At 41.3% G+C, this 17365-nt stretch overlaps 1 protein-coding gene across 17 annotated transcripts in view; it reads right to left on the bottom strand.

Moving 5' to 3' along the window:
* Positions 1-17365, bottom strand: part of HHAT (hedgehog acyltransferase) — a 368333-nt gene that overhangs the window by 61141 nt on the left and 289827 nt on the right. For all 17 annotated transcript variants that reach the window (XR_012331015.1, XR_012331016.1, XR_012331010.1 and 14 more), the window contains one exon: positions 1577-1721. Coding sequence is in view for 12 of the 17 variants with exons in the window: in XM_073802932.1 (XP_073659033.1) it covers positions 1577-1721 (145 nt within the window). In the remaining 5 variants the exon portion in view is untranslated. The remainder of the gene's footprint in view (positions 1-1576; positions 1722-17365) is intronic.

Here is a 17365-nt window from a genome sequence, read left to right as displayed (position 1 = left end):
AGTAGTTGTGGCACGTGGGCTCAGTAGTTGTGGCTCGCAGGCTCTAGAGCACAGGCTCAGTAGTTGCGGCGCACGGGCTTAGTTGCTCTGCGGCATGTGGGATTTTCCCGAATCAGAATTCTTTTTTTTTTTTTAATTAATTTATTTAATTTATTTATTTTTGGCTGTGTTGGGTCTTCATTGCTGCGCGTGGGCTTTCTCTAGTTGTGTCAACAGGCTTCTCATTGCGGTGGCTTCTCTTGTTGTGAGGCATGGGCTCTAGGCGCACAGGCTTCAGTAGTTGTGGTGCGTGGGCTCAGTAGCTGTGGCTCACAGGCCCTAGAGCACAGGCTCAGTAGTTGTGGCACCTGGGCTTAGTTGCTCCGCAGCATGTGGGACCTTCCTGGACCAGGGCTCGAACCCGTGTGTCCTGCATTGGCAGGCAGATTCTTAACCACTGCGCCACCAGGACAGTCCACCTCCCATCTTTATTAAAGGGCAGCTTCCACTTAAAAAAGTACCTGGTCTTTTCAGGAACTATCAGCTAAAACATTTCTCAGAAAGCAAGATCAAAGGGGTATTGTAGTGACAAGATGAAAGCAGAACAGGGCTCTCTCACGGTCCCTTTGAGCCTGGCTCACCTAAGCCTGCCACAGTTTAGATTCATGACCTGGCACCCTGGGATCATGCAGCTGTGTTGGGGTTATTTCTGTTGTGAAAAGAGCTGCAGCCAAAGCATCGCTGGCTTGTCGGGGACCCAGATGTAGAGGTAACAGCCTAGCCATGACCATTACCACTTGGCAAAACTTCCGAAACCAAAAACACAAAACCAGGTCACTGGTCAGGGAAACGGAACAGGGGACCTTTGCTCTGAACACACAGTGAACTGGCTGAATAATGTGCTCTGTGAGTAGTTCCCATTCTCCCAATACTCTTAGGACGTGATGTAACTCTCAGTTCTAGCCCAAAGGAAATGATGACCATAAATAAATGATGACCAATTATTAATGCAATGCAATTACTAATGCAATTTTACCCGCTGCAGGGGTGACTCTGCTGTGGACATGGAGACATACATGACATTAAACACATGTACATTAAACATCAGGTTGGTTGCTGATACTGGCAAGCCCGTGTTCAGAAAAAAAAATCCACAACAAAGAGGTGTGGCAAACCAGGCACCGTGCCCACAGCAGCAGCACAATGGGGCTTCTAGGACATTCTCCTGGTAGGACGTTCAGGGTATTAAGTGGAACAAGGTTAAGACTCTACAGTGTAGTGAAGGCTGATCTAAAGATAGCAGGGAAGATTAGGAAAAATCCAGTAATTGGAGAGGTAGCTTAGTAGAAGGGAATGATAGAGTTCGGGAGATGTGGGATGGTACATTTTGATGATGAGTATCACACACGGCAGATAAAATGTACATCAAAATAGGGAACAGTTAAAACCACAGCTAAACACAGGACTTTGCTCCTGGCTGGTATGTTTATAGGTCACACACCACGCACAGAGCAAGGAATGCCTCCCTGCCGTCACATACGGGATACCAGCGGCACAAATGCGGAAAACAAGAAATTGTCTGAAAACAGCAACTTACCTTGTATGAAGATCCTATTCCAGTAGATTTTCCCGACTTGATTGCCCCCAAGAAACACCAGGTTGGACAGGATCAGCATGGAGGTGGAACAAGATGCCAGGGCAGCATGGAGTCGACGGCGAGCTTGTGGGGAGAGGAACTGGGCCTATGGGGAAAAGGTAGAAGGCATCTCAACACAAGGGTGGAAAAAATCGGGCTGAGACATCACACAGCCTTTCTCTGTTACCAGCTCAGGATGCCTCCCTGCAGAGCCTGAGGTAGGTTGATATTTAAACAGCTCTCAAAACTTCTATTCCTGCAAGATGCGCGTTCTGGTGTAAGGAATGAAGTGACACACTCCCAAGTTGCTATTTCCTATTGCCAAAATGGGCTTCCCTCTGACATGTGTAACACAAGCACCCAACCTAGTGAGGATCTAGCTGAAATGTCTCCACACGCTTTCTGCACATAAACCTACAGGTACAAGAACTGTTTAGACTCCTCTCCATGATGACAAGCACAACTCTGTGTAATGAGGTCAAGCTCAGGGCGATCTTCTGGGCCAGTTAACTTGACTCAGGGAAGCACCCCCATAAATCTGACCCACTAATAGTGGGAATCCCATTAAAAGGGTTCAGGAGAATCAGTACAAGCCAACCCCCTTCCTGGAATCAGAGCTCAGGGTACATGCCCCACCGAGAGTGAACTTGTAGCAGCATCAGAGAATGTCAGCTTATCACAGCACCTAAAACAAGCAGGAACTGGAGAGATGATTTCCAGTAATGATGATAAAAATTTCTGCTCGTCCGTCCAAGGTCTTCACTGCACTTTTCCTCCCCTTTTAATATTTTCTCAGGGATTTCATAACTTAAACAAAGTGTTTATTTCTCAGCGTTGATCATTCTGGTGACCTACTGAGTGAGATCACAATGCTGTGGCTGGAGTATGTGCGCCCCATCAGTACGTGCACCGGGATTGTCCTTCGGGACTGCAGATTCAGAATGAGAACCAGGTACGGCTCAACCCAAGGTTTCCGACAAATACCTCAGCCTAATCCAAAGACACAGAAAAGAGGGATTTCCCTGGTGGTCCAGTGGTTAAGAATCCACCTTCCAATGCAGAGGACATGGGTTCGATTCCTGGTCGGGGAACTAAGATCTCACATGCTGCGGGGAAACTAAGCCCGTGCGCTGCAACTAGAGAGCCCGCGGGCTGCAACGAAAAGATCCCGCATGCCGCAAAAAGACCCGACGCAGCCAAATAAATAAAGATTTTTAAAGATTTTTTTTAAAAAAACAAAAAAGACATAGGAAAGAGAGAGAGCAGAGGTTCTAGAGATCATTCCTGAATATCTTCCTAAAGCCTGCACATCTCTGGGGTCACTTGCATCTTGATTTCAGCTGTGCTCCTGTTACAAACAGAATTCTGAATTAACAAGCAAAAAAGACTAAGCTAGAGGGTGAGTCTCAAATAGGAGATTTACTTATTCCTGGTGACCCTACTATGGATCATCTGTGGCTACTCTGTAAGCCTTGGTAGCGTCCTCTGAAAGCCTAGAGAAAGGAATTCCTGATCCCCTCCCCGTTTCTCCCCTGCCAGTCCCAGGTCTGGTCTGTAGGCTCAGATGTACCTGCTACCCTATAGCTTCCCATCCATGGCTCTCTCCTCTAGCATCATTTTGGAGCATGGGTTTTACTGCCACCATCTGTGAGAGTGTGACTTTCTCATGGATAAGCTGTGTAGCAGGCAGTGACTAAGTTGTCTGCCTGCACATGGTTGTTCTGGAAAGCTCTCGTGTGATGCTGACATGCCCCTGGTTAGAGGCCACCAGACAAGATGACCTCTAGTCTCTCCCCCTCCTCTGAGAGGCCACAACCATGCACAGGGGATGCGGCCAAACGAGACCAGAGAAGAGAGAACTACACAGCATAAAAACTGGTAATGAAAGAGAAACAGGGATGAAGCAGAATTGTAATTCAGCACTCTTCACCTCTGAGAATAAGGAGACATTAACCTGCCAGTTTCTGCATTTTCGAGCAGAGGAAGATACTTTCTGAGTGTTACTGACTCAATTAGCAGTGACTCAGGAGGTGGGGTGAGAGGAAGCAGGGAGATGGGGGAAAAATCCACAATAATAAGTCAAGAAAATATGAACTGTTGTAATTGACATAAATGTGCCCAAATAATTCTCTCCAGGTACAGGGGTCACTGATAACACATTTGATTTCTAAGGAACGTGAGGAACTTCTGTTCAAACGCTATCAGTCTTCCCTAACCTTATATCCTGTTAGGGGAGTTCAAAGACCCCACTGATCTTTCCCTTTTTAATGTTGATTACAGAGAGCGCACATTGCTTGGTTAAAGCTCAAAGTGGTTCTCCTTTTGTGGGAAATGATTACAATTATTAAATAATCAACACAGAGATAACCAGAGAGGAAAACACTGTTTGCATTAGGTTGCTAAGCGGGGCTGTGGTGCCGGGTTACCTGGTACAGGGCGAGGGCCGGGCTACAGGGGGAGGCGAAGCTGGGGGGCAAGAGGCAGAGCAAGGGAAGAGATGCAGCAGAGAGTGAGGGCTGGAGGCACGGGGGTCCTCTCTCCAGCACCTGAGACCCTGGTTCCTACTGCTCTTCCTTTGATTCTCTGATTACCCCAGTATCTCTCTCAGCTACACGATTCAATAAATTCCTATTTCTACTCAGGAAAAACGGAAGTCAGAGTAAGAGCAAATACAAAGGAGCCTCTTATCTCAGAGACAGGAGGGAAGATCTAAGATTTGAAATGACCGACTACAAGTCAATCTTTAGAAATAGTTAATTTATTTTTTAAAAATTAACAGGAATGGTAAAGGCACAGGCTGTTGGAATCAATAGGCTACAAAGACTTAAGGAGAAATCACGATGCTCATGGGCAATTCTTGATTATCTGACCCCCACCCCGGGGTGAGTGGGTGGAAGACAAAATAGATGATGATAAAGAAAATCCCAAAACCTAATTTTAACTAAGAGCCCCATCCTCTGAACTGGCAAAATTAGCCTTGCCAACACGCAGCAAACTTGACAGAACACTGTGTCTCTTCATTGTGAACCAGTGGGAAGGCAGAATGATGAGCCAGAAGAAAGGAAAAAGAGGACCTGTCTGGATAATCCACAGGAGGGTAATAATTAATAGCAAAGGGGACGGAAGCCTTGCCTGCAACTCGTCTTTCCTCTTTGGGTTCCCTCATCTCATTGTAGAAGGTGACAGATTTGACATCAGGGATTTCTTTCTATCTCGGGAACCATCTGGCCTTAGTCATTGGTTTACAGGAACTCTAGAGGTAAGCACCACATTCAGGGTTCCCCGGAGGAAAAAAAAATGCCATCTGGGCAAGGCTGGAAGAGTATATTCCCTTGGCCCAGCCAGCTCCGTCAATAAATATGACTTTCTGGGCCCCTAGGGCCACAGGGCCAAAATCCCCACTTTAAACACTTCCTGTCTTTTGCACTGTCTCTTCTGAAGTCCTATTGCAATTACTGTCATCACTCCTGTGGTCCTTCCCATCTAGGATGCAGGTTGTTCATGGGCAGGGTCAAGCCTCACATGTTAGTCACCCATCCTCACGGCTCAGGTGCTTGAAAGGTTGAGGAATTGTAAACCAAATAGGGAGGGAAAAAAAAAATCACTGTGCAATGAAGATCCAACAGGTATGAAAAGAACTGCTGACTTGATCAGATAAGGCACTGATTAGTAAACAGATTTTCATTTTCATTACCATGACTACATGAGGATAAAAAAGAGCCCTGGTCTCGTCATGGTCTCTTCCCAGAGGACAGATGAGTCTGTGGCCATCCAGTATTCTGGCAGCAAAAAACCCCAGGGGACGTTTGGAAATTTGCTAGACATTTTTGGTTGTCCCAAGGACAACACAATTGGCAGGAGGTAACTGTGGCATTTGACGGGCCAGGGATTATAAACATACTGCAATGTGTGGGATAGAACCGTCCTGGCCCAAAATGTCAACAGCGCCCTCTTGAGAAAGGGTCAAAGGTTTTCTTCTACTTTCATTGTAGAGCTAACTTCTCTCTCGGCCCATGGGGCACAGAACCTCCCTTCCGCTCTCATCTCTAGGAGCAATGGCAAAAACATGCCTGTTTCCCCCTGGGGCCCAGAAAAATGCACCCCAGGGCAGGGAAAGCGTCCTTTTATAGTGTCCCAGTGCTAGGCCCCCTCGCTCCCCCCACCCACTACCACCTGGTATCACATTTGAGAGAGGGGGAGCCTCTTGTGTCCCCAGTTATGTTCAGGCAAGACGTAGCAACCTCCTCACCCTCACAGCCCTGAGACCTGGAGGAGAAAGGAAGAATGGGAGGCCAAGCACGTTGGAAAGCACCACTTTGTTCCCCTACAGGGATGACCAGTGCTTTCGCACTGACTCTTAACTCATGCGACAGGTTGGGGCAGTTTCTCTCCATGTTAGTGTCAATATAACCCACTCTTCAGGCCCAAGAGCAGGTACCCTCTAATTCCTCGGGGTGAGCTCGCTGTCTCTGAAAGAAGAAACAAGGGCTGGTGTGTGGAAATGCTATAACTAACAGTTTAGCGACGGCTCTAAACTTCCCTCTAAGACACTAACTCCAAAGGTGAGGCATGTAACCCAAACAAAGGAAACCTGGGGCTGAACTAAACGTCTGTCAGAAGAGTTTGCAGTTCCTGCTGCGAGGTGTCTGCAAGTGTGTTTATTCATATCTCCATGGCAACTCCTCTATCTTTTCCAGTCAACATCCTGTCCTTGGAAATCACAGGACTGGCCAGGCAAACAAGCCAGGGCCTGGAGTGGGGGGTGCGGTCCACGGAATCTGGGTCAGAAGTGATGCTCAGAGTGGCCGTGGGGGTGAGAAGCAGATGGTGTGGTGGGGCTGCAGGTGGCTGTGCTCCGGGGGCCCCGCACTTGTCCAGGGAGGGCCCGCACGTGGGGCTGAGACAGGAGGAGGGGACGGGCTGAGCATCTGGGGGAGCATATGGGCCGGAGGAACGGCTGCTGGAGACAGTGACAAAGGCTTGGCAAGTGGGACCTGATGCTTTTTATTTTTAAGTGGGGGAGAAGCTAAAAAAAGAAACTGGGTGGGTTTGAGCAGCTGGACACAGTTCTTCCATATAATCACTGAAGTTTTTCATTTTCTAATAAAAACACTAACGAGAGGGAAAGAGAGGATAAACAAGGACATGGCAACGGGAGAGACTAGTGCAGACCAGGGAGAGCAAACGAGGGGTGGACACCCCACAGGCCATAAAGATGAGACCAAAGACAACAAAAGAAACAATTATAGCTCTTGTGAAAGAGAAAGGTGGTCAGAGTGAAACGCTCAGGGTCAGGAGGACCCAAACCCCAAACTCATTCCAGTGTCCCTGTCCCATCTCTGTACCAACCTGCCAGGACACTGCTCCCCTTGCTTCCATTCTCAAGGCACTTGGGTCATTTCCACTTAGAAGTCTGTTTTACCAGTTACCCATCTCTCTCATGTTCCCACCAGCATGGTAAGTTCCTGAAGGACAGCGTGGCCTATTCTTCAATCTGTAACACCCAAGGCCCACGCATACTCTGTGTGCGCTCAGTAATTATCTTACACCTGTTCCTTCCTCCCAAAGAACAGGGCACCTGTTCTTTGCCCTACGTAAGTTACAGAATCTCCTGACTTCCTTACTATTCCATCCCCATGCTATATCCAAGCCAAATGAATACATGAAGGCACTCAGAAAGCAACACTTTGTACACGTATGGAGTGTCAAAAAATCTCTGGCCAACGAAGTTAAAATTTTCAATCTCTGTTTACTACTGTGATCTAAGCAATACATGCTCCTAAGAGAGAGTCAGATACCTGCAGTGATGAAGGCAAAGCCGGCTCTGCTTAAACGGAACAGTTACCTGCTCCACAGTTTAGAAGTCCAGTTCAGTTAAAAACAGCAGAGGCTATAACTTAGGATCCAAATCCATGCAGCATATGAAAAGATTTCAGAGAACTTTCAAATAACCAAGGAAACAGCTGTCTCCTGTTACATTTAGAAAGCTTAAGCCATATATTAAGTGCCTGGGGTCTTGCTAAAAGTTCTGGAATGGCCAACAGAACCGTGTCACCCTGTGTTTTTACTTTTCCACTACCATGGACCCACCTCCAGTCTGTACGTCTCTGCTCTGGATTTCGCAGAAGACTCTTTCTTAACTGGCATGCTCTACTCTGGCCTTTACTCCTCTAGTTCATCAAGCACACTGACTATGACTCTCCATTATGCAAAGTATTTTAGTGGTTTTTCGTTGCTTACAGACTAAAATCCAAACTGGGAAGGCACTTTACAATCAGAGCCCATTTCACTTTCCAACCTTAACTCCTGCCACTCTTTCTCAATGGTATAGCTCTATTCACTGCTCTCCAAACATAACATGCACTTTTACATCTCTGTGCCTTTGTCCAAGCTGTTTTCTCTACTTAGAATGTGCCCTCCTTATTCCTTCTTCAAGCTCCAGCCCAATGTCAGCTCAGGAGAGCAATGGCTTTGGACCAGCCCAAATTGGGTTCAGGTTCTGGCTTTCCACCTTTTAACTGTGCTGCCCAGAGCAAGCTCAGGATCCCCATCTACCTAGTTCACAGTTGGTATTTGATAACTGTAGGCCACCCTAAACCTGGGAGTGTTGATCACCTATTTTCTGTTTCTATAAGCTATGGGATAGATAGCATCAATCTATATAGGTCTTAGAGAGCTACAATTTTTAATGTAAAAAAATTCACTATGTGAAGAACTTTACCTATACTGCAAAGTAGGTTAAATTATTCCCATTTTACAAAGGACGAACTAGAGGAGCAGATATTAAGTAACTGGACCCAGGTTATATACACTGGTAAGTACAGAGCAGGATTCACACAGGTTTCTCTAATTCAATGTCTTCCTACCCCCCACTACATTATACAACTTCACGTCTGTGTAACAGTGATTATCCCCTCCTCTAGACTGGAATCTTCAAGGAGTTTATCTCTTCAGTGCCAGATACAAAGTAGATTTTCAAGAAATGTTTGTTCCACAGATACTTCATGCATGTGTTCCTTTAGCAATGGTTGATAGATACCCACCAAGTGTCAATTTCAGGACCTCAATATTTTCAAGAACAATATGGCTTAGAATGGCATTGGACTTTTAAAAAGCAATTGGAATTCACAATTACAGAAGGAGGTTCAGTATATCTCCCTAGAAAATGACACCTAACAGACCAAAAGTAAGAAAGAATACAGAGTTGCTGAATAGAAATTAATAGGCCTAGCATCCAAATTGAAAAGGATGAAAAATTACCTCTGTTCACAAATGACATGATCTTATATGTAGAAAGCACTAAAGATTCTATTTAAAAAGTTATAACTAACAAATTCAGCAAAGGTTGCAGTATATGAAATTAACATGCAAAAATCAGTTGTATGTCTATACATTAACAATGAACAATCTGAAAAGGAAATTAATAATTCCATTGACGATAGCATCAAAAAGAATAAAATACTTAGGAATACACTTAACAAAGGAGGCAAAATATTGTACACTGAAAACTACAAAACATTGTAGGTATGACATCCATATTCATGGGCTGGAATACTTAATATTGTTAAGATGACATTACCACCGAAAGCTGTCTCTAGCTTCAATTAAATCCCTATCAAAATCCCAAAGATTTTTGTTTGCTGAAACAGAAAAATTCATACTAAAGTTAACATGAAATCTCAAGGGACCCCTGAATGGTCAAAACAATCTTGAAAAAGAACAGGAGAGTCGATCAAGATGGTGACATAAGGGGGTCCTGAACTCCACTCCTCCCATGGAGGCACTGAATGGACAGCTATATATGGAGCAATTCCCTGTGAATAAATCGATAAAATATAAGAAAGTATCAAACAGAAATCATAGAGCTGAAGAATACAATAACTGAACTGAAAAATTCAATAGAAGGGTTCAACAGTTCAACAACAAACTAGATCAAGCAGAAGAAGAGATCAGCAAACTCAAGGACAGGGCAGTGGACTTCATCCAATCAGAGGAACCAAAAAAAAAAAAAAAAACAAAAGAATGAAAATTGGTGAAGATAGCTTAAGGGACTTATAGATGCCATCAAGCAGACCAATGTATTATGGGGGTCCCAGAAGGAAAACAGAGAAAGGGGCAGAGCACTTATTCACAGAAATAATGGCTAAAAGCTTCCCTAACCTGGGGAAGTAAACAAACATCTATATCTAGGAAGCCCAAACAGTACCAAATAAGATAAATCTAAAGAGACCCACACAAAGACACATTATAATTAAACTGTGAAAAGTTAAAGACAGAGAGGACCTTAAAAGCAGCAAGAGAAAGCAACTTGTTATATACAAGTGAACTCCCATAAGACTACCAGCATATTTTTCAATAGAAATTTTGTAGGCCAGAAGGAGCAGCATAATATATTCAGATTGCTGAAAGAAAAACACTGCCAACCAAGAATATTCTACCTGGCAAAGCTGTCCTTCTGAATTGAAGGAGAGATAAAGAGTTTTCCTGAACAAAAACAAAAAAAAAGCTGAAAGAATTCATCACCACTAGACCAGCCTTACAAGAAATGTTAAAGGGGTTTTTTTTCAAGTTGAAAAAAAAGGATGCTAATTAGTAACAGGAAAACATGTGAACGTATAAAGCCTAATGTTAATGGTGAACACATAGTTAAATTCAGAGTACTCTAATGTTGTAATTGTGGTGGGTAGATCACTTATAACTCTAGTATAAAGGTTAAAAGCAAAAAGTTTTAAAGACAACTACAAGTACAATAATTTGTTAATGAATACACAATGTAAAAAAATGTAAATTGTGACATCCAAAACATAAAATGTGTGGAGTGGAAGTGTAAAAACCTAGAGCTTTTGTATGCATTTGAAGTTAACTTGTTATCAGCATAAAATAGACTGTTATAAGTATAAGATGTTTTATGAAAGCATAATGGCAACCACAAAGCAAAAACCTACAGTAGATATACAAACATAAGGGAATCAAAGCATACCACTACAGAAAATCATCATATCACAAAGGAATAGAGCAAAAGAGGAACCAAAACACAAAGGAATTACAAAACAAACAGAAAACAATTAACAAAATGGCACTAGTAAGTTCATATCTATCAATAATTACTTTAAGTGTAAATGAACTAAATTATCCAATCAAAAGGCACAGAGTGACTAAATGGATTAAAAAACAAGATCGAGCTACATCATGCCTACAAGACACTCACTTTAGCTTTGAGGACACACACAGTGAAGGGATGGAAAAAGATATTTCATGAAAATGTAAACCAAAGAAGGCTGGGGTAGTTAAACTCTTCAACAAATGGTGCTAAGAAAACAGGATAACCACATGCAAAGCAGTGCATTTGAACCCTCACTTTATACCAGATACAAAAATTAAGTTGATGAATCAAAAATCTAAACATCAGGGACTTCCCTGGCGGTCCACTGGTTAAGACGCCACGCTTCAACTGCAGGGGGCGCAGGTTCAATCCCTGGTCTGGAAACTAAGATCCCACATGCTGCGTGGTGCGGCCAAAAAAAAAAAAAAATCTAAACAACAGAATTGAAACTATAAAACTCTTAGAAGAAAACATAGGAAAAAAAATTCATAATATTGGATTTATCAATGATTTCCTGGGTAGGACACCAAAAGCACAGGCAACAAAAGTAAAAATAGATAAACTGCACTTCACCAAAATTAAAAACTTCCATGCATCAAAGGACACTGTCAGGCTTCCCTGGTGGTGCAGTGGTTGAGAGTCCGCCTGCCGATGCAGGGGACGCGGGCTCGTGCCCCGGTCCGGGAAGATCCCATGTGCCGCGGAGCAGCTGGGCCCGTGAGCCGTGGCCGCTGAGCCTGCGCGTCCAGAGCCTGTGCTCCGCAACGGGAGAGGCCACAACAGTGAGAAGCCCGCGTACCACACACAAAAAAAGGACACTATCAACAAAGTGAAAAGGTAACCCAAAGAATGAGAGAAAATGTTTAGAATCTCATATCAATAAGGGATTAATATCCAGAATATATAAAGAATTCTGACAACAGAAAAACAACCCACTTCAAAAATAGGCAAATGACTTGAACAGATATTTATCCAGAGAAGATATACAAATGGTCAATAAGCACATGAAAAGATTGTTCAATATCACTATTCATTATGGAAATGCAAATCAAAACCATAATGAGCCACATGAACCACACCTTTACACCTACTAAAATGGCTATAATCAAAAACAGAAACTAAGTGTTGATGAGGATGTGGAAAAATGGAGTCCTTGTGCATTGCTAGTGAGAATGCAAAATGGTGTAGCCATTGTGGAAAACAGTATGGCAGTTTCTCAAAAATTAAAAATAGAATTATCATATAATGCAGCAACCCACTTCTAGGTATATATTCAAAAGAAATGAAAGCAGGGACAGAACAGATATTTGTATACCAATGTTCATAGCAGTATTACTCACAATAGACAAAACAAAGAAACAACCCTAATGTCCACTGATGGATAAATGTGTAAGCAAACTATGATATACATGTAGAATGGAAATACTGCTCAGTCTCAGAAAGAAAGGAAATTCTGACAGACACTGCAACATGGATGAATCATGAAGACGTTAGGCTCAGTTATAATCATGACACAGAAGGGCAAATATTGCACAATACCACTTATATACAGTACCCAGAATAGTCAAACTCATAGAAAAAGAAAGTGAAATAGTGGTTTCCAGGGGTTAGGGGGAAAAGGTAACAGGAGTCATTGTTTAGTAGGCACAGAGTTTCAATCTGGGATGATGAAAACATTCTGGAGACTGATGGTGGTGACAGTTGCACAACAATGTGAATGTATTTAATGACTCTGAATTTTACATGTAAAAGTGGTTAAACTGGTAAATTTTCTGTTATGTATGTTTTATCACAAGAATTATTAGGCCTTGTCTAATAGACAGATCTGCCGAATAGTGAATACATGCAATTTTCATACACATGTGGGCCATAATCAAACTGAACGTGTACTAAGCCAGGAAAGGAATATAAGTACATTTTAAAAATTTATCATGAAGTTTATGCTCACCAACAACAAATATTAGCAAAAATTAACACACTGGTAAATTACTTTAAATTTCATTCATTTTAGCTAAAAGTTTTTATTCCAGGAATAAGAAAATGGATAAACTTTGGCAAGTGTGATCAATTAAGAAAATAAGGTGAAATAAAACAACAAGAGGAAATAATACATACGACATTTAAAAATCTTTGGAAAGTATATAGCAATATATTTGGAAACCTAGATAAAAGATAATTTATCTAGAAAATTTAAACTACCTAAAACTCTCATAGGAAAAGTAGGAAGACTAAAAAAAAAAAAAAGCATAAACATAGAAGAATTGAAACTGTGGTCAAAGCTCTATGCTCAAAGAAAAACTGCCCAGATATTCTTAATGAGAAAGTTCTACCAGATGGTCAAGAAATGGATAATTTCCATCTCATAGGAACTGTTTCAGAGGGTAGAAAACCATGGGAAGCTTCCACTCATTTGAGGATGCCAGCACAACTCTGATACCAAAGTCATAAAAAGCCAAAACAAGAAAAGAAAACCAGAAGTCAATCTTTGTTCCAGAAATTACCTTAAAAATTCTAAATTAAATAGCCGCAAATCAAATACAGGAATGGTTCAAAGAATACTCTCGATCAAGTAAGATTTATCCCAGGAATGGAAGGATGATTCAACATTAGAAACATTAGAAATCCACGTAACTCATGGGATTAAATAATTAAAGCAGAATAATCATATGATAACTCAATAGATGACAATAAAGTAAGCTTTTTTAAGTTGATAAAGAGGGTATATCAAAAACCCAGAGAAAATATTCCCACTAGCTTCAAGAAAAAGACATTTTTGGGGCTTCCCTGGCGGCACAGTGGTTAAGAATCCGCCTGCCAATGCAGGGCACACGGGTTCGAGCCCTGGTCCGGGAGGATCCCGCATGCCGTGGAGCAACTAAGCCCGTGCGCCACAACTACTGAGCCTGTGCTCTAGAGCCCCCGAGCCACAACTACTGAGCCCATGAGCCACGACTACTGAAGCCCGTGCACCTAGAGCCGGTGCTCAGTGACAAGAAGCCACCGCAATGAGAAGCCCACGCACAGCAATAAAGAGTAGCCCCTGCTCGCCGCAACTAGAGAAGCCCGCGCGCAGCAACAAAGACCCAATGCAGCCAAAAATAAATAAATATTTTTTTAAAAAACAGTAATTAAAAAAAAAAGAAAAAGACATTTTTTTCCTGTATCATTCAAAACTGTACCAAAGGACCAAGTATAGTGAAACAATTAAATGCAGCAAGAGTTAAAATTGTTGGCAAAAACAAAACTGTCATTATTTGTAGATGATATGACCATCAATCTAGAAAATTCAAAGGAAACAACTGAAAAGTCACTAGAGCTAAAAAAAGATTTAAAGTAGATGCAAAATGATCAACTCAAAACAAAAATCAATACCTTTCCTACACAATAGCGATAATTCAAAAAGAAATGCACAAGACTTCTGAGAAATGATAAAACTTTATGTAAGAACATAAAGGAAGACTTGAATAAATTACTATTCAAGGCTGGGAAGACTCAGCATTACAGACATGTCAACTCTACTCAAAGATACAATTCAAAGCAAATCTAATAAATTCCAATATAAATACCAAAGGGTGTTTTGAGAAACTTCACTTTTGAGGAATTCTAAGATTCATACAGAAGAAGCAATGCGCAAAAACAGCCAATGTAACTCCAAAAAAGAACAAAAAGGAGCACAGGACTTTCCTTACTGGGAATCAAGACATTCAAAACTCTAATATTTTAAACAGGACTAATTAAATAGATCAATGCAACAGAAAAGAGAGCCCAAAAATGAACCCGTGTGTATCTGGATATTTACAATATATTAAATGTGATCTTTCAAATCAGTGAGGGAAAGATTACTGAATAAAACAATTTTAAAATGTAGAACGCATTCTTGGTGCAGGCCATACAAAAACAGGCAGCAGACCAGATTTGGTCCCTGGGCCATCCTTTGCCAACTCCTGCTCTATTGTATTCTCTGTATTGCCCTAAAGAAACACTTTATGAACAAGGAGGCATGAACAGGCAATGTACTGCAGCTGCATTTGCAAAAGAAAAAAAAAAAATGAGAGGCAACCTAAATTTTCAATAGAATAATTTTCAACAATAGAATAAATCAATTCTCACATATCCAAATTATGTCCAGTTATGCAGATCTACATACTCTAATATAGAAACATTTTCAAAACATAATATGAGGAGGGAAAAAAGTGAAAACTTAAAAATATTTATACATTTCTAAACCACACACACACATATATGTACATACAAAGTATGAAAGGTATGCAAGGCTACACTGCAATCTGATAACAACGGCTACCTTTCATGGGAGGAAAGTGAACAAGGTGTGTCTGTTTGGGTGATGAGTGCCTTAGAGGAACTTCAGCCTTATCTGTATTTTTTTCAAGATCATATGGTCATAAATGACTTCATAAAGTATAAAGAATAAAAGAATAAAAAAAGGAAATCTAGGAATCTTTCCACTAAATGACCCTAGAGCCTGGCCACCTCCCCTGAGTATAGAGAGTCAAGGCACATGGGTGGAAAGATGGAATCCAGACGACCATCACACCCAAGTCGTGGCTGCTCATGGCACTGGGGTCCTCCCTCTCTAAGCAGCACTGAGGTCCATTGGGACTATTAAATAAGCCTAGGATGTCACAGCTATGGCCTCAGCTATATCCTGTTCAAACACAGAAACAACAGCTTAGGGCAAGGCCTGCTTCTAAAGCAAACTTGACATTTAAAAATCTAAAACTGACAAACAGGTAAAGCATTCCAAAATAATTCACCAAATGATGGCACAGAAAACTCTTCTAGTGACATTCAGTTAAACATAGTAGATGAGACATCTCTGCTCCCTTCACAAACCCCATTAAAATGAAAAGTAAACATTTGAAAAGGTATAAATCCACAGACAAGGAATGGAAGAGAAGTGAACAGTAAGTGAGCAAAGTCAAACCATCTTTATAAGATAGAAAGCAGATGAATGAATTAGCAGAGCTGAGATACCTGAATACTACTAGATGCCAAAGAGAAGAAAAGTCACTCATATACCAGGTCCCCAGAAGTCCCAGGCATTAGAGATACCATATACCACAGACAACAACAGTAAACCACGGAGGAAAAAACCAGAGATTGGTTAAAAACCTGGGTAATGAGCATATGGACCACAAGGATAAAGATCCTTCTTTCTCCCCATCCCCACCCCCACCCATGATGAAGTATTTTTTTTTCCATAAATAAACTCCATCAAAGAGATTCTAAAGTCAGGGACAATAAGCACAATGACATTTCAGAATTACCAAAGGTATCTGCATTAAGCTTCTAGAGAGAAAAACAGAGTACATACAAGGAATCAAGAATTAAATGGCATTTCTCAACAGTAAAGCTAAAAACTAGAAGACAAATAATATCTTGAAAATTTTCAGGAGAAATTACTTTTCAACCTAAAATTCAGTGCTAAGATAATCAATTAAATGAGAGGGTAGAATAAAGAGAGTTCTAGAAATACTAGGTCTCAAAAAAAAATAAAAAAGTATCACCCATGATCCCTTTCTAAGGAAGCTACTAAAGGATGTGCTCCAGCAAATCAAAGGGAGCGGGGGGGAAACAAGGAGATCTGGGGCCCAAGACACAAAGATTCAGCCTAGGAGAGAGGAAAGGGGACATGTCAGGACAACAGCCACAGAGCAGATCTGAAGAGAAATAATCCAGATGGGAAGGGAGGATGGAAGGTCTCCAAGAAATATTTTCCAGGTAAAGAGAACTGACAGATTACCAGAGACATCTGACCACATGGAAAATAAAACACTATTCTCAGAGATTTTTCCAATTTTATTAGGGAGTTTGGAAAGAAGTGATGACAGTAAACCAATTAATCAAACAAAATAGGCAAGGCAATTCTTAATCTGAGTTGCGGAAACGGGTGACTAAGAAAGAAAATGCAATTATAGAACATTAACTGGTTTGGCAGGGAGCCACACTTAACATAGTGATGATAATGTAAACACTGAGTTCTGATTTAACAAAAGGGAGAGATATTATTACATTAGGAGGAGAAGTGGGGAGTACATCTAAGAGGCTAAAACCTCATGTAGAAATCACTCAATATTTATAATCCATAAGTGAAGAATAATAGAATATACTTTAAAAAGACAGAGGTAAATATCAGAAACAACTAAGAGAATTGAAAGTTGTAGTGGGGTGAATTGGGAGATTTTGATTGACATATATACACTAATATGTATAAAATAGATAACTAATAACCTGCTGTATAAAAAATAAATAAAATTAAATTAAAAAAAATTGTTGCTAATGGAGATAAGAACATAAGAGTGGGAGGAATGGAGAGAGCTCTTCTATTTATTTATCTAAATGAAGCCTTGTGTAATATTTGACTTTTGAACCATGAACCTATTTTTTTTAAACTTCCTGGGTTTCAGTTTTTCACACTGTAAAATAGGGATAATGATGATATTTACCTATCAAGCTACTATTAAAATCACACGAGATAATGCAGTAAAAGTGCTTTGGGGAACATTCTCACTTCCCTTGGACCAATTTTTCAGAAGAGTTCTTCCACAGACAAGTTGTGTGGAGCCACACGTAAAACACAAGTTGTCTAAGAACTGAGGGCTGTTTTGTCGACTCATCGAATGCCA

Source organism: Tursiops truncatus, chromosome 1 (assembly GCF_011762595.2).
Source record: "Tursiops truncatus isolate mTurTru1 chromosome 1, mTurTru1.mat.Y, whole genome shotgun sequence".
NCBI lineage: Eukaryota > Metazoa > Chordata > Mammalia > Artiodactyla > Delphinidae > Tursiops > Tursiops truncatus.
This window is presented reverse-complemented; position numbering and strand designations above follow the sequence as displayed.